Source organism: Chlorocebus sabaeus, chromosome 13, assembly GCF_047675955.1.
Source record: "Chlorocebus sabaeus isolate Y175 chromosome 13, mChlSab1.0.hap1, whole genome shotgun sequence".
NCBI lineage: Eukaryota > Metazoa > Chordata > Mammalia > Primates > Cercopithecidae > Chlorocebus > Chlorocebus sabaeus.
Window position 1 is genome coordinate 68,485,043 of NC_132916.1, and position 17,699 is coordinate 68,502,741.

The window sequence follows — 17,699 nt, forward strand, 5'->3', positions numbered from 1 at the left end:
TGCATTTGTTGAAAGCGGTTACAGGATTCACCCAGTGTCGAGGCTGGAGAGATAGACTTCACCTCTTGATAGGGAAATTGCAAAGTCACATTGCAGATGAGCGTGTAGGATATGCCTGTAAATAGTAAACTGTCTCTCTTTATGCGTATGTATATGGTCACCAGTGAATTATAAATTTTGTTAATATGACGGATGTATAGCACACAATTTACAATAATAATGTTTTGTAAATTCCATATCTCAGTTGATTCTCACAGAATGCTTTCATTGATTTTTGCCATACTAGATCAGCGGCAGCCAACCTACTACTGCAAATAAGGACTTTTTCTTATTCATGGTTAAGTCAACTTTGGTGGCATTATCTTCTTTCGTTCCAGTAGACTCTTCATAAATAAAAATGAAAGAATTGTTAATCCCAATCACAAACTAGAATAATTTGTTTTTCAAGAGACTCATAATAATGACATTTTATTGACTCTACAGTGTACAAAGAACTTTCAAATATGCTCTTGATTAATGCTCATGATTTTGTGAAGAATTTCCTCCTGGTTTTCCAGATAAGAAAACTGAGGTTTGGAGTGAAGTGACTCACTAAGGGTCACACTGCTAATGAGGGCATAGCCAAGACTAGAATACCTATCTTCTAACTCCTAGTGTACCGCTTTTCACTTCCTCTGCTGAAACCTTACATTTGGAGAAAAAATTTAAAATGAACATCAAGACAGGATTCTCTGGCACTATTCAAATTAAAATACCTCCTTTCGGCTGGGCGCGGTGGCTCACACCTGTAATCCCAGCACTTTGGAGGGCCGAGGTGGGTGGATCCAAGGTCAGGAGTTTGAGACCAGCCTGCCCAACATGGTGAAACCCCGTCTCTACTAAAAATACAAAAATCAGCTGGGTATGGTGGCGCATGCATGTAATCCTAGCTGCTCGGGAGGCTGAGGTAGGAGAATCACTTGAACCCGGGAAGCGGAGGTTGCAGTGAGCCAAGATCGCGCCACTGCACTCCAGCCTGGGCGACAAGAGCGAAACTCCAACTCAAAAAAAAAACAAAAACAAAACAAAACAAAAAAATATTTCAAGGAAGAATGTTTGATAGATGTTAATTGGTGAGTGGTATAGAGCATCCTCACTCTTTCTCCTTCTGGTTCTACGCATCAGTTTTTGCAGTAAGCAAAAGCGTCCTCACTGTTGATTGGACTGATGAGACAAACTGGACAGCCGTGTCACAGAGGACTCAGGCTCACACATATTTCTCTGCTTGCTTCTTCATTTCCAAAAGTCAATAGCAAGCATTATTGTCATAGTTCCTAGTCACAGGTTCCCCATACAAACTACAGGGGCTGAGGAATGTATTTGGGGAGAAGAGACAATCTGTGACACGGACTTAAATATGGCATTGAAAGGAGTGTTGAGGGAAAGGCTTGTGTATTGCAGAATGATGGTTAGTTATGAGAAAGAGCCAGAGAGAGGCCTCAGGGCTTTTTTCTGTCTGTTCCCTTTTCTAAAATTTATTATTTTCCAACCACAAAGAAGAATTTTTATCTCCCAGTGAAGTCGCTCCCTGTGACTTATCATTCTTTGTTTTGGCTGAAGAGTCCATTTTGCCTAGAGGTTACAGGGGTGTTTTTATTAGCACCTTTTTAAAAACATGAGTAAAACATTCTTTGTAGAAAAGTTAGGAAATGAAAATAAACAAAACTTTGAAACCACAAACCATCTGTAATCCTGCCACTATTTGTTAACAGATAACTAATGTTAACATTTCAGTCTGAATGGCGTAAGCATCCCCTCAAATACCAAAAATTACGTGACACGGATTATGTGTTCTTTAAATAGCAATGCATTCTATTTGATATTTTCTTTGGGTAGCTTTAAGGACTATGCTGAAATTATAAGTTCTATTTCTATAAACTTTCAATATTAAAGAACATATAAGCGACTGCCTTCTCAGTAGCTCTCTGGCAGCTAGTCAAAGCCATGTTGTGGGCAATATTCAGTGCAGAACTTTCCAGAGGAAAATGGTATTGCTTCTCAGAAAATGTCATGACCTGCACTTTCCTTGTGGTCATCGTAGGCGGGGGATGTTCCGTGTGATTCATAGACCAGACTCAAAGGATGAGTTTAGCAAAGGCCCACTCCCACTCCCCCTTGCCAAGGGCACTTGAAGGAAGTCTATCATGGTTTTACTTTGGCTATAGTACTACATTACATTTATTACACCTTAAAATAATGTCTAAGCTGGGTACGGTGGCTCATACCAGTAATCTCAGCACTTTGAGAAACTGAGGCAAGAGGATCACTTGAGCCTAGAAGTTCGAGATCAGCCTGGGCAATATCTTGAGACTCCGTCTCTACAAAAAAAAAATTAAAAATTAGCTGAACATGGTGGCACACACCTGTAATCCCAGCTACTCGGAATGCTGAGGTGGGAGGATCACTGAAGCCCAGGAGTTTGAGGCTGCAATGAGCCATGATCTCACTACTCCACTCCAGCTTGGGTGACAGAGCGAGAGCCTATCTCCTAAAAAAAAAAAACAAAAAGGTCTGCTTCATTGATGCTGTATATATAGGGGTAATATATGACCTAAATAACAATTCTGTTTATCTGTTTTGTTTTTTTTTCCTGTTTAGGCAGCAATAAGGAAAGAACTAAATGAATTTAAAAGCACAGAAATGGAAGTTCATGAAGAGAGTCGACAGTTTACAAGGTAGGTGACAAAATGCAGTTTAGAAATTGAGAATGCTTAAGATGTGATCCCATCTTAAGTTGGTTAAAAAAAAGAAATTGTCTACAATGGTAAATTTTATGATAGGTATATTTTATCACAATTAAAAAATGTTTTTAAACAGTTTAGCTTAAAACCATCTTATGAACATTTCCGCTTCTCTCACATTCATCCTTGCTTGCTTTTAATAACCTAACAATCTGTGTGACAGTTTTAAAGATATTACTAGATAAGACTGTAAATTTCTAGAATTTCATAATAAACTCAGCTATCTCCTTCAAGAACACTAAAACTAATCATGCTGAATAAGAATTTCTAAAATTAAATATTTTCTTTCAAGGAAGTCTGAATCATTCCATAGGGCTACATTTTGGTTCCTTTCTTCGTTTTTTTCTGGGCCTGAAGACATCATTTATTCTGCTCTTGAACAGACTTAGTTGAAGTTGTATGCCCAGAATAGATGCTGGCGAGAGTCAGTGTGGGCACATATATAACACTTTGGTTTCACAATAGACATAACATAGGATTGAAGCTGACTTTTCAGAAGATACAATTTTAGAATGGGAATCCTGATTTTATTGGTGCCATAGGATATTGCTATCATCTTACCATTTTTCCGCTAGTCCCCTTCGGTTTCTTTCACAGGTTACCAAACCCAGAAAGGACCTGAGTGATCATATAGTCTGACCCCCTCACTTCACAGGTGTTCTGTTTATTTCTGTCTTAAGGACGAATGTACTTTGCTTTGTATAACAGGTGTTTCTAAAAATTTGCAAGCAAATCAAATCTTTAAAAATCAAATCAATAAAAAATACCAGGATAGATGACCAATGACATGAAGAAGATCATGATAGGTCTTTGTGGAAAACAAATATTGATCCCCTAAGCTACAGCCATACATCCTGGTGCCACTGTTCCTGCAGTCCCGGTTATGATGGCACTGTGTACTGGGAGCATGTCACAATATAAAGGAAGCTGCTGTATAACCTCCAACTTTAACAGCAAACTTCCCTGAAATTGATGGGGGAGCAGTGAGGTTTGTTATCGTAGACTTACTCCACAGCTTTTCTTCCTATGTTACTGTCTTGTGTGCCAGGGCAACTCCCCTTTCTTTCAGGGTTACAGTCGGCCTTCCGTATCTATGGGTTCCCCATCTGCAGAATCAACTGACTACAATCCAAATTTTTTTTTTTTTTTAGACAGAGTCTCGCTCTGTCACCCAGGCTGGAGGCACAATCTCAGCTTACTGCAACATCCACCTCCCAGGTTCAAGCGATTCTCCTGCCTCAGCTTCCCAAGTAGCTGGGATTACAGGCCTGTGCCACCATACCTGGCTAATTTTTGTATTAATAACAGAGACAGGGTTTCACCATGTTGGTCCAGCTGGTCTCAAACTCCTAACCTCAAGTGATCTGCCCGCCTCAGTCTCCCAAAATGCTGGGATTACAGGCATGAGCCACCACACCCAGCCCAAAATATTTTTTAAAACAAATACAAAATAACACCACAACAATAAAAATAACACAGATCATAAAATGATACTGTATAATAGCTATTTATACAGCACTTACATTATATTAGGTAGTATAAGTAATCTAAAGATGATTTAAAGTATATAAGAGGATGGGTGTAGGTTGTATGTAAATTCTACACCATTTTATATCAGGGACTTGAGGAATTCATCGATTTTCGTATCTGAAGGGGTCCTGGAATGAATCCCCTGCAGACACCAAGAGCTGAATGTACTTCTTCTTTATTTGTTTATGTCCTCCTATGTCATTTGTTTGTATATACATGTAGAGTATTCCAACATCCTGAATGGATTTTTATCTATTTGAGGGCTTTATTCTATCATAATGTACTCTGAGACCAACAACGTGTCCCTATGAAGCCAGACTTTTTTTCCCCCTCTTTTCTCCCTTCCACTTCTGAGGTAGGGAAAAATGTATGCTAAAATGTGACACCTGTAGCTGCTCTTCTGAAGTAAAGTTGATTATTGAAAGGTGGCTCAATATTTGGGGTGACCTCATGCTGACTGGGGCCTCCGGGCAACTGGGAAGATGGAGTGCTTGGTGCAGTTGAGTCCTGACCCCTGAGCTGCAGTGTCTGCACTCAACCCACACATTATCATTTGGGATAGTTTTGCTTCTGTGTAGTTTTCCTAGAAGTTGGAGTATCTGATAGGCTTATCTTCATTTGATAGCATGATATAAAGAATAAATTACAGTCAAAAAGAATCGAATTGTAAAAGTACATTTTTATGGAAGTTCTCATTTTATAAAAAATAAATATGTATACTAAAAGAGGTTCTTTCTATTCTGTTGTACTCTATATGAAGAAGTACAATAAAATTGGGGTACAGGGAGAAGTAAGGGTCATTTTGTTTTAGTGGGGGTATTTTTTTTTTTTAGTAGAGATGAGGTCTTGCTATGTTGCCCAGGGTGGTCTTGAACTCCTGAGCTCAAGTGATCCACCCACCTCAGTCTCCCAAAGTGTTGTGATTACAGGCATGAGCCACTGCACCTGGCCTCTTTTTTATATTTGTATTTGTATGTACAAAAATAATATATTCTAATTAAGCATTCAAGCAATACAAAATTCTATTAAGTATAAATGAAAACCCTTCACTCCTTTCCCAACCTCATTTCTATTCTCACAGGTATCCACTTAGTAAAAGCTCGATGTAGATACTTTTAGATGTTTTTCCATGCATTTATAAACGTGTGTGTATATATATATATAAAATATGTGTATATACATGTATATATAAAATATGTGTATGTACATGCATATGTACATTTATATGCACCCTCTCTCACACATAAACACAGCATCTAAGAAATCTTTTCTATAATAATATATATCTCATTGAGCTAGACGCAGTGGCTCAGGCCTGTAATCCTGCACTTGGGGAGGCCAAGGTGGGCAGATCATTTGAGCTCAGGAGTTCGAGACCAGCCTGGACAACATAGCAAACACTGTCTTTACTAAAAATGCAAAAATTAGCTGAGTGTAGTGGCTCACACCTGTAATCCCAGCTGCTTGGGAAGCTGAGGTAGGAGGATCCCTTGAGCCCAGGAGGCAGAGGTTGCAGTGAGCCCAGATCACACCACTGCACTCCTGCACTACAGCCTGGGCAACAGAGAGAGATCCTGTCTCAAAAAAAAAATATATATATATATACACACACACACACACATATATATCTATATATATGTGTGTGTGTGTGTGTATATATATATTTCATTTGAATGACTGACATTTCATAGGTAATATGCCAAAAAGTTATTGAACAATTACACTATTGATGAATGTTTATGGAGTTTTCAATTTTTCATTATTAAAACAATGTTGCCTTGACTTTCTTTAGGCATATATCTTTGTGCACACATGCCAGTATTTCTGTGTTAGTCCCATAAGTGGATTTGCTACGTTTCTGGGCATATACATTTTGCATTTTGGAGTAAACTATTCCACTATCCTCCAAAAAGAGCACTTAGTTTACAGATCTACAGTTTAAGAGCATGCCTAGTCTACTGACTCGCCCTCATCAGCATTTGGGAGGAGAGGGATGTGGTTGACAGGTTTATATTCTAAAAGGAAGAACAATAATACTGCATTCCATTGATTTCTATTAGATTGGGCATCTTAACATATCTTTATTGATCACTTATTTTTTATTATTTGACTTGACTATCCAAAACTTCTGACCAGCTGAGCCAGGAGGATTGCTTTAACCCAGGAGTTCTCTACCAGCCTGATCAACATAGTGAGACCCCATCTCTAGAAAAAATTTTAAAAATTAGCTGAGCATGGCAGTGCTTGCATGTAGTCTCAGCTACTTGGGTGGCTGAGGTGAGAGAATCACCTGAGCCCAGCAAATTGAGGCTGCAATGAGGCATGGCTACACCACTGCACTCCAGCCTGGGTGACAAAGTCAGACCCTGTCTCAAAAAAAAAAAAAAAAAAAAAAAAAAAATTCTGGGATCAATTTTTTGAGTAGTTATTTGTCTTTTATATGGGCTAGTAGCATCTCCTTAGATATCATGGATATCAGCCCTTTTTTGCATATGTTGCAATATTTTTCTCCAATTTGTTATTAACTTTTAAACTTTTTAATGGTATTTTGTTTAAATTTTTGCATATTTCAATCTGTCTGTATTGTTATGTTTTACTTCATTGTTTTGTGTCTTATGGATGGAGGAGGCCAAGAGTATAAAACTGTTATTTTTATCTGTTATATATGCTTTGGAGGGGTTCATTTCTTTGTGTGTATGATTCAGAAAAGTAAACTAACTTTACTTCTTTCTAAATCAGTAGTTGATTCTCTCACTGCCACTTATTTCCCTGTGGATGAGAAATTCTCTTTTAATATACACATCAGTCAATTTCTGGATTGCTTATTATGTTCTAATGAGCTGTTTGTCTATCCCTGTCTATATCCTACTGCTTAATTAGGACAGATTTGTAATATACTTTTATTTTTGATGGGGCATTTTTTTCACCCTCAAAATTGTATTGGCTATTCTTTTTTATTTACTCATCTTGAGAAATTTAGTATATGCTTCTTGTATTTCATAAAAGTCTATTGATATCTTCATTGCTTATGTAAACATGAACAGATGCAAATATATAAGCTTTTGGGGCAAGTAACAACTGATATTAAGGGCAAACTTTAAAAGTTCTCCAAAACATAAATTGATTAACACTCTTTAATACCTTTCCAGACAAGAAAAAATTAAATTTTCTTATCACTAAAATGAATACGCCTTGCTTAAGTATTCTTAAACCTTGGCAGTAAAGCAAATGTTACTGCTATTTTTCCATTAACTTATGAGATCATTAGAGATATATTCCAGAAGAGATATATTTTGGCTCCAATACATAAAAATAATGCTTATGATTTTCAACCTGTTTTCAGTAATTCTTTTAAGAGGAAGAAGTTCTAGTAATCACTACTCTTTCTAATAAAAATAATACAAAAACACAATCCAGTTTTACATTTTGCAAATTGCTCATAAAAAAGATGGTGGTACTCAGCACCAGCCTCTCTCATTACCTTGCCCTTTAAATGCAACCTAGATACACAGTAGCTCTCCTTTCCTCTTATTAGCATGAGACAGTGTCTCCTTATACTAAGTAAGGCTTCCCTTCAAAACCTCAATCTGTGAACTCCTTGCAGATTTGGGTTGGTTAATAAATGGGCTGACTCCTCTTCTCGGGCACTTCTTTATCTAGAGGCCATTTCTGACACAGTGATGTACTGGTGTACAATGGAAGGACCCACTTCTGTATATGGCTTCTTTTATTTCTGTATCTCTGGAGAGAGACACAAACTGTTGGCCAAGGGCAAGCATGGGAGGGAGACTTCTCACGACTCACCCTTTTGAACGTTTTGAATTTTTGAAACATTATGAATGTTATTACCTAGTCAAAAACAAACATTGAAAAGAAAAAATAAAGGATCCATTCTCTAAGTCCTTGTTTCTGTAAATGAGGATTCCATCGTGGTGGCTTTTCTTGATTAATGTGTTGGCACTAATATTAATTGTGCACTTCCACGTCTTGTGCACTGAGGAGGTACCTCTGATACTTCCACCATGGAATACATTCCATGACATGTTTGGTTTTTAGTAATGAAGAACTGTCATCTAATTCTCCCAGTTTCTGCCAGTATTTTCCAGGTGGTGCCCTGGAATTGGAATGGATTCTAGGGCTGTACAACAAGGGTGGGGACAAATGGTCCCCAGAAGAAATCGCCCTGTGGCCCAATAGGTACCAAGCCCTAACCTCAGTTGCTTAGACCTTTGCTGCTTGTCTGGCCACATTCTGCATTTTCTGCCCTTCAGCAATGCCCTCTCAGCCCACTGTTCACAACCCAAATGTCCATTTGAGGGTGATAGATCATTAGATAGGATCATTGCGTTCTCTAAGGAGACCAACATGGCAAACAAAAGCCACTTCCTTTTCCATAGTAAATGGAATTTCCACAATATAAAATAACTCTCTAAATTCCAAAGACAAATTGCATGAAAGGTGAAATTTTACTTAAGTTCTAAATTGTAAAGTAGTTATAGCTGAGAGGTAAGATTTTGAGTAATTTTAATTTTCCTCTGGATAGTCTCTGTTTTCCCAATAGAGAAAGTGTTAACATGTATCAGATTTGTTATCAAGAGAGAATATTACTTTTTGAAAATAAACTTCTCATTTTGTAAATGATGACATTTTTGGAGTATACAAAGTAGTTTCATGTTTGTATCAGCTTGTAAATTATTTACTTCTTGTATTATGGAGTCTTACTCAAGACTCATAGAATCATTGAATTGAGGCTCTTAGAGTTAAAATGAGCTTCAAGAGATCATTGGCATAATGTCAAATGGGAAAGTCAGGATATTGACTAACTGTAGCAGCAGTATATTTTATTTAAAATTCAAATGTCTGGAAATAAAGATTAGGAAATAACTTCAAAAATTCTTAGTGCTTCATTACAGAGTGGGGTTATAGTAATCTCTTTTTCTTTTCTCTACTTTTCCAATTTTCTTAATGGTAAGAAGTTTTTCTTCATGTCGAGAGGTTTCTTAATGTTGAGAAGTTTTCTTATGTTGAGACTGAAATATTCACATACAGTGATCCTTGAACAATGTGGGTGTTAGGGGCTCTGATCCCCGCTCACAGTCAAAAATCCACATGTAACTTTTGACTCTCCCAAAACTTAACTACTAAAACCTACTGGTGACTGGAATCCTTACTGATAACATAGTCAATCAACACATATTTTGTATGTTACATGTGTTATGTACTATGTTCTTACAGTAAAGTAGGCTACAGGAAAGAAAATGTTACTTTAAAAATCATGAGGAGGCCAGGCACAGTGGCTCACGCCTGTAATCCCAGTACTTTGGGAGGCCATGGCCAGGGGATCACATGAGGTCAGGAGTTCGAGACCAGCTTGGCCAACATGACGAATCCCCGTCTCTACTAAAAATACAAAAATTAGCTGGGTGTGGTGGTACACATCTGTAATCCCAGCTACTTGGGAGCCTGAGGCATGAGAATTGCTTGAACCTGGAAGGTGGAGGTTGAAGTGAGCTGAGATCGCCTGGGTGACAGAGTGAGAATCTGTCTCAAAAAATAAAAATAATAATAATAAATCATAAGGAAGAGAAAACATTACTATTCATTAAGTGGAATTGGATCATCATAAAGGTCTTCGTCCTTATCGTCTTCATGTTGAATAGGCTGAGGAGAAGGAGGCGGTTGGTCTTGTTGTTTCAGGGGTGGCCGAGGTGGAAGAATATCCATGTATAAGTGGACTCATGCAGTTCAAATCCATGTTATTCAAGGGTCAACTGTATCTATGTATGGACACATACACATACACATACACATATAATTTTTTTTTTTTTTTTTTTGAGACGGAGTCTCGCTCTGTCGCCCAGGCTGAAGTGCAGTGGCACTATCTTGGCTCACTGCAAGCTCTGCCCGCCAGGTTCATGCCATTCTCCTGCCTCAGTCTCCCAAGTAGCTGGGACTACAGGCGCCCACCACCACGCCCGGCTAATTTTTTGTATTTTTAGTAGAGATGGGGTTTCACTGTGTTAGCCAGGATGGTCTCAATCTCCTGACCTTGTGATCTACCTGCCTCGGCTTCCCAAAGTGCTGGGATTACAGACGTGAGCCACTGCGCCCAGCCCATATACATATTTTTTAAAGCAATGATCTCATTCTATACTTTCTTGAGGTATTACTATCCTACGTGGATTTACAGTTAAAGTAAACCACCCTTTCAGCTTCTAGGTATGCTTATCAAAATATGACATCACAGGGACTATACATGAAACTGCAATAAAAATTAATAAGGGGTCCTCCACCGAGGAATGGAAAGGCTGCTTTTGTAGTGGCACTCCCTTTCATGGATACTCCATTTACTTGCTACCTGGACAGAAATTAAAAGGGTTGCAAAATGCTGCTTTACTACCAGAGTTGAAAGCAAGGGTCAGTATTGGGAATGATAAGAGCCCAGCCAGTGTGTGATGTAGCCTCTCAGGTAGAACAAGGAGCTGTGATTTAAGAGAGCCTCTTCCTTTGTTTAACATAAGTGTATGTATGGGAGGATCCCCTGAGCCCCAGAGTTCCAGGCAGCAGTGAGCTATGATCTGGCCACTGCACTCCAGCCGGATGACAAAGCCAGACCCTGTCTCTTTAAAAAAATAAAGAAAGAAAATTTTAAAATAATAAGCATATGTGGCATGACAATGAAACTCTTTTAAAGAAAAGGCGAATGAATTATTTAGGAGTTTTATATCTATCAAGTAGGGAAGTACAGGAAAGTAATATTTTACCTTTGTGAGTAATTATACATTTTATGTTATGTCAATACATTTACAGGAAGGGCTGGGCACAGTGACTTATGCCTGTAATCTCAGCACTTTGGGAGGCCGAGGTAGGTGGATCACCTGAGGTCAGGGGTTCAAGACCAGCCTGGCCAACATGGTGAACCCTGTCTCTACTAAAAATACTAAAAAAATTAGCCGGGCATGGTGATGTATGCCTGTAATCCCAGATACTCTGGAGACTGAAGCAGGAGAATCACTTGAACCCGGGAGGCAGAGGCTGCAGTGAACCAAGATTGCACCAATGCACGCCAGCCTAGGCAAAAGAGCAAGACTCTGTCTCAAAAAAATAAAAAATAAAGAATTTGTAGGAAGGTGAATAATTTTTTTAATTAAATTATAAAAGAACCACTTTTATCGAAATCATTATCTGAATTCCATAACTTAAAAAATAGCTTTTCCCCCATTCCCTCCCTCTCAGCAGTATGAAAATGAGAAAAAAAAAATGTATTGCAGTTTTAAAAGAAAGAAGAAAATATGTATGACTTTAGATTGGAGTCTCAGGAAAGTTCCAAAAAGAGGGTGGACAGAAAGCTTCAGTATCCTTAGGGCACAGTAAATCTATTTATTGCTCCACCAACTTGAAGCCTAAAGCCAAAACTGTCATGCTGTCACATAGACAAACTTCTCAAGAGGTAAAGCTGAATTTCTCCTACTTTAAAATGAATGCAAATTACTGAGAAATAACAAACTGAAGAGTATTTTGCAATTTCAGTACCTCTAACCACAGCGTTTTAGAACTGAATTTGAAGATAAGGTGTCTAATTTAAACAGGATGTAAGTGTCATTTTCAGATTGGATAGAGCAGGAAAATATATGGCTTTTTTTTTCCTTCTGGTTGTTACTTTTTACCAAATCTGGGCAGTCTATCTAAAGAGGGGTCATAGTTGTGACCTCTGGCTTTGTCAGCACATTATTGCATGCACGATATTAATTGGTCACCTTCTTTTCCTAGTCAGCCCTTGAAGCTGTGTTGGTGACCTGTGGCCTTCCAATACAATCCAGACTGTGGAAATCACTGTGTCCTGGGATCCATGGGCAAATGGTGTGTGCAGGAAAAAAAAATTTTACACTCTCCTCAGTCATTTTTGAAAATTAAATGCAGAATACTTTCCAGGATAATACTGGACCTTCAAAGATTATCTCTTCTGGCGGGGTGCAGTGGCTCATGCTGTAATCCCAGCACTTTGGGAGGCCAAGCGGGGAGGATCGCTTGAGGCCAGGAGTTCAAGACCAGCCTGGCCAACATGGCACAACGCTGTCTCTACAAAAAATACAAAAATTAGCCGTGCGTGGTGGCGGATGTCTGTAATCCCAGCTACTTGGGAGACTGAGGCAGGAGGATCACTTAAATCCAGGAGGCGGGGATTGCAGTGAGCCGAGAACACACCACTGCACTCCATCCTGTGTGAGAGTGAGACGGTGTCCCCCCAACCTCCCAAAAAAGAAGATTATCTCTCCTGGCCCATTGACTACTCCCTTTGTTATCCAACCCCAAAATTTCATTTACCTTCTTCATCCTGCAGACATTACTAACGGGGAGAGAAAACATCAGGTTTCCTTGTCCTTGCCCCTTGAATTCAAGATTAGATGAACATCTGAAGATTAGGACACTGTGGAATGTTTGGTATACAAAGCCCAGCAGATTTGGCAAGAGCTAAATAATTGCTAAGTTAGATGAGTTTTTAACTAAGTTTTAGAAAAGCTGAACGTAAGAAAGATAGAGCTTTGGTAGCTCATGGTGGAGGGTCCTGGAGGGACAATACATGTGTTGTCAGGGCTCCCTGGTTCCTGCTCCCTTTCTGGAGTATGGACAATGCTGGCGTGCCCTGCTCAGAGGGAGATACTGCTGCTAGTTTGGGATATCACTGGATGGGCTCTTCGAGTCATTGTGAAAAGTTTGAGAATAGACTGTAACAATCAAAGTGTGACCTGAGAAGGTGGAACAGGATTTTTCTCTGGTCAAAACTGATCAAAACGTGAATGGATAATGAAATTGTGGTATATATACACAACGGAATACTACTCAGCCACAAGAAATAATGAAATTCTGTCATTACACCAGCATGGATGAGCCTAGAGGATGTTATGTTATGTAAAATAAGGCAGGCACATAAAGATAAACACCAAACGTTCTCACTTACATGTAGAAGCTAAAAAGTTGATCTCATTGAAGTAGAGAGTAGACTAGTGGTTATTAGAGGATAAACAGGGTGAGGGAAAGGAGATAGGGTGCAATTGGTTAACAGATACAGCTAGATGGGTGAAATAGGTTCTAGTGTTCCATAGCACTGTAGGGGGACTCTAGTTAATAATTTATTGCATATGTTCACAAAGCATATGTATATTCAAAAAGAGAGAATTTTGAATGTTCCTGACACAAAGAAATGATAAATGCGTAGGATGATTGATTTGCTAGTTTGATCATTACACTTTTTATGCCATCAAAATATCGCTCTCTACCCCATAAATATGAACAATTACTGTATGTCAATTAAAAATAATAATAAAATAATAAAAATTTTAAATAAAATTTGATTAAAATGGATAGAGGTAGAAATTCAAATGATCACCTTTTCTCTTCCATGCTACCCAGAGAACACCAGAAAATCACCCCTTCGAATGGATGTACAGATGAGGACATATTTTGATCTCATACTCAAATGTAGGTTAGGAAGACAGAGTCTGGAGCATAGCACTTCCACTTACCAGCTCTCTCTCTCTGCCTTGGGCAAATGAGGTAGCATCCCTGTGCCTTGGTTTCCACATCTATACAAAGATGATATAGGAGTACTTTGCTCATAGGATTGTTTTCGGGATTAAATGAGGAAATACATGCATAGCACTTGGACTTTTAAGCTCTGGTATATATTGTATTAGGATTGTTATTATTATCTGTATATTAGTCCATTCTCATGCTGCTATAAGGACATACCTAAGACTGGGTAATTTATAAAGGAAAGAGATTTAATTGACTCACAGTTCCATGTGGCTGGGGAGGCCTCAGGAAACTTGCAATCATGGCAGAAGGCACCTCTTCACAGGGCAACAGGAGAGATAATGAGTGCCAAGTGCAGGGAGAAGCCCCATCGGGTCTCGTAAGAACTCACTGTCATGAGAACAGCATGGGGGAAACCACTCGCCTGATTCAATTACCACCAGGTCCCTCCCACAACATGTGAAGATTATGAGATTACAATTCAAGATGAGGTTTGGGTGGGAACACAGCCAAACCACATCAATTTGCCTTTCACATTGTATATAAAATATTTGATTTAAGAGGTTTTCAGTTACTCTTTGAAATATTTTTATAGATCTTCCATATTTTGCTTCAAGTTGTGGTTGACTCTTCCTAGAAAGCATTTTGGAATTGTCCTATCAGATGGGTTATTGTATATTAGTATACATTTACTTGTAATTAAGTTTAGGGGCTTCTGATTGGACTCCTCAGTTACATAGAGTTATTTATAGAGCTAACAAATAACTTCCTAGATGCCCCTGTATATATGTGTTCAGTGACTTATGCATTCAACAGATAGTTACTGAGCACATCCCTAGTGAGCCAGATTGTGTTCTGGACCCTGAGAGTTTAGGACCTGTCTCATAAGGTCCTCAGGTGGTTATGTTCTAGTAGAGAGGCAAACTATTACCAACTCAATACTAAATACACATAAGCATTTCAGATAGTGCTAAGGACTTTGAAGAAAAGGTAATAGGACAGGGGTAGGTATAGATCTGATGGCCAAGAAAGGGGTCTGAATCTGTCCAGGTTCTCCAGAGAAACAAAACCAATAAGATATATGTATATGGATGTATGAAAGGGGATTTATTAGTGCAATTGGTTCACATGATAATGGACACTGAGAAGTCCCACAACAGGTTGTTGACAACCTGGAGACCCTGGGATGCTGGTAGCCTGGCTCAGTCCAAGGCCAGAGGCCTGAGAGCTCGAGGCAGTGGGGAGTACTGGTGTGAGTTCTGAAGTACAAAGGGTGGGGATCCTGGAGTTGTTGTTCAAGGACAAGAGAGGAAGAGTTTGTATCCCAGCTCCAGCAGATGGATTGACATAGTCTCCTTTTCTCTGTTTTTGTCCTCTCTGGCTCTCTGTCAGATTGGCTGTGGCCGCCAATGCTGAGGTAAGATCTTCCCTACCTAGTCCACTTAGACTCACAAGCCAGTCTCTGAAAACACCCTCACAGACTGTATTAGGCCATTCTTGACTGCTATAAAGAAATACCTGAGTCTGAGTAATTTATAAGAAAACAGGTTTAATTGTCTCACAGTTCTGCAGGCTGTACAGGGAGGCCTCAGGAAGTCTCCAATCATGCCAGAAAGCAAAGGGGGAGCAGGCACATCGCATGGCAAGAATGGGAGCAAGAGTGGAGGAGGAATGCCCCACACTTTTAAACCAGACCTCATGAGAAGTCACTCACCATCACAAAGACAGTACCAAGCCATAGGGATCCACCCCCATGACCCAAACACCTCCCAGCCCCACCTCCAGCATTGGGGATTATATTCCAACATGAGATTTGGCAGGGACAAATATGCAAACTATATCATTCTGCCCCTGGCCCCTCCCAAATCTCATGTCCTTCTCACATTTCAAAATGCCTTCCCAACAGTCCCCCAAAGTCTTAATTCATTTCAGCATTAACTCAAAAGTTCAAAATCTCATCTGAAAAAAGGCAAATCCTTTCCAGCTATGATCTGTAAAATAACAAGCAAGTTAGTTATTTCCAAGATACAGTGGGGATCTACATTGGGTAAACATTCCCATTCCCAAAGGGAGAAATCAGCCGAAAGAAAGTGGCTACAGGCCCCATGCAAGTTCAAAACCCAGGAGGGCAGTCATTAAATCATAAAGCTCCAAAATAATCGCCTCTGACTGCATGTCCCATGTCCCGGGCACTCTAGTGTAAGTGGGCATCTCTACCCCTGTGGATTTGCAAAGTGCAGCCCCCAGGCTGCTCTCACAGGCTAGCGTTGATTGTCTGTGGCCTTTCCAGGCACATGATGCAAGCCGCCAGTGGATCTACCATTCTGGGGTCTGGAGGACAGTGGCTTCCTCACAGTTCCACTAGGCAGTGCCCCAGAGGAGACCTTGTGTGGAATCCCCAATCCCTCATTTCCCTTCCACACTGCCCTAGTAGAGGTTCTCTGTGGGGGCTATGCCCTTGCAGCAGACTTCTGCCTGGACACCCAGGCTTTTCCATGTATCCCCTGAAATCTAGGTGAAGTCTCCGAAGCTTCCATCACTTTTGCATTCTGTGCATCTGCAGGCTTAACATCATGTGGAAGCTGTCGAGGCTTTCAGCTTGCACCCTCTGATGCAGAAGCCTGAGCTGTATCTGGGGCCCTTTGAGCCAAGGCTGGAGCCAAAATGGCTGGGATGCAGGGAACAGTGTCCTGAGCCTACACGAGGCAACAGGGCCCTTGACCTGGCCCTCGAAAGAGTGGCTGAAAGAGTGATGTTGCCTCTGTGTATCAAATGCAGGCATGGCAGTCCTCACATCTGCCCAAGGTTATGGTCAGGGATAGATTAAGAACTGAACTCAAATTGGACACATTCCTGCTTTAGTCATAAATGGTCTATCAGTTTTGTAAAGCTTGGTGTATCTTATTTTTCTTTTGACTTTTGGAAAGTCAAACACACAGAAGTAATATAAGTCCCTTGTGTCCAACTAGCAGCTCCTCAGTTAACAATTCATGGCCCATCTCATTTCACCTGCTCTTATTTGTTTGTTTTTCATTTTGTAATGCTTGTATTCAACACAGCAACATTTATTAAGTACTACCATGTGCCAGAGTTTGTATTCAATGAGTACGTAAAAATGGATAAGCTTCTCATGATCCAATAGCAAAGGCACATGTATCCAAAGATTATATAATGTATATATAATGTGAGCAATAACTGGTATAAGCCAAAGGTTATGGGAACACAGGAAAGAGAGTGATTAGTGCTTCCCTGAGCAGTGGAGAAAAGGGAATTGGAGAACTCACAGAGTGAGATTGCATAAAGCACAGATGGGAGGAGAGATAAAGGTAGAAGAAAGAGTAGGCCAGGCGTGGTGGCTCATACCTGTAATCCCAGTACTCTGGGAGGACAAGGACAGATTGCTTGAGTGCAGGAGTTCAAGACCAGCCTGGGCAACATAGCAAAACCCCATTTCTACTAAAAATACAAATATTAGCTGGGCATGGTGGTGCATGCCTATAGTTTCAGCTACTTCAAGGCTGAGGAGGGAGAATCACCTGAGCCTAGGAGGTTGAAGCTGCAGTGAGCTGAGATCGCACCACTGTACTCCAGCCTGGGCAATAGGAGTGGAACCCTGTTCCCACCCCAGGGCTCCCCCAACCACCCCGCAAAAAAAAGGTAGAGGAAAGAGCATTAGTGCAAAAGCCTTTTTGGGGCAAATGATTGGAATGGAGAATATTTGGAAGCAGTGATAGAGATATAGCTACAACCATGAGTTGGGCCACTTTCTCCAGGAAATTTAAGTTTTCTTTTGTTGGTTTTCTTATTTTAATTTTTCAAGGGATAGGATCTTGCTACATGCCCAGGCTCGTCTTG

The 17,699-nt window shown here is 40.0% G+C and overlaps 1 protein-coding gene across 8 annotated transcripts in view; it reads left to right on the forward strand.

Moving 5' to 3' along the window:
- The window catches only part of PHACTR2 (phosphatase and actin regulator 2), a 301,180-nt gene that overhangs the window by 274,958 nt on the left and 8,523 nt on the right, over positions 1-17,699 (forward strand). For 5 of the 8 annotated variants that reach the window (XM_073022540.1, XM_073022539.1, XM_008006803.3 and 2 more), the window contains one exon: positions 2,638-2,714. In XM_073022540.1, the coding sequence (XP_072878641.1) occupies positions 2,638-2,714 (77 nt within the window). Of the gene's footprint in view, positions 1-2,637; positions 2,719-17,699 lie in introns of those variants that run through there. The other 3 variants (XM_008006801.3, XM_073022541.1, XM_008006805.3) reach the window with 1 other exon arrangement.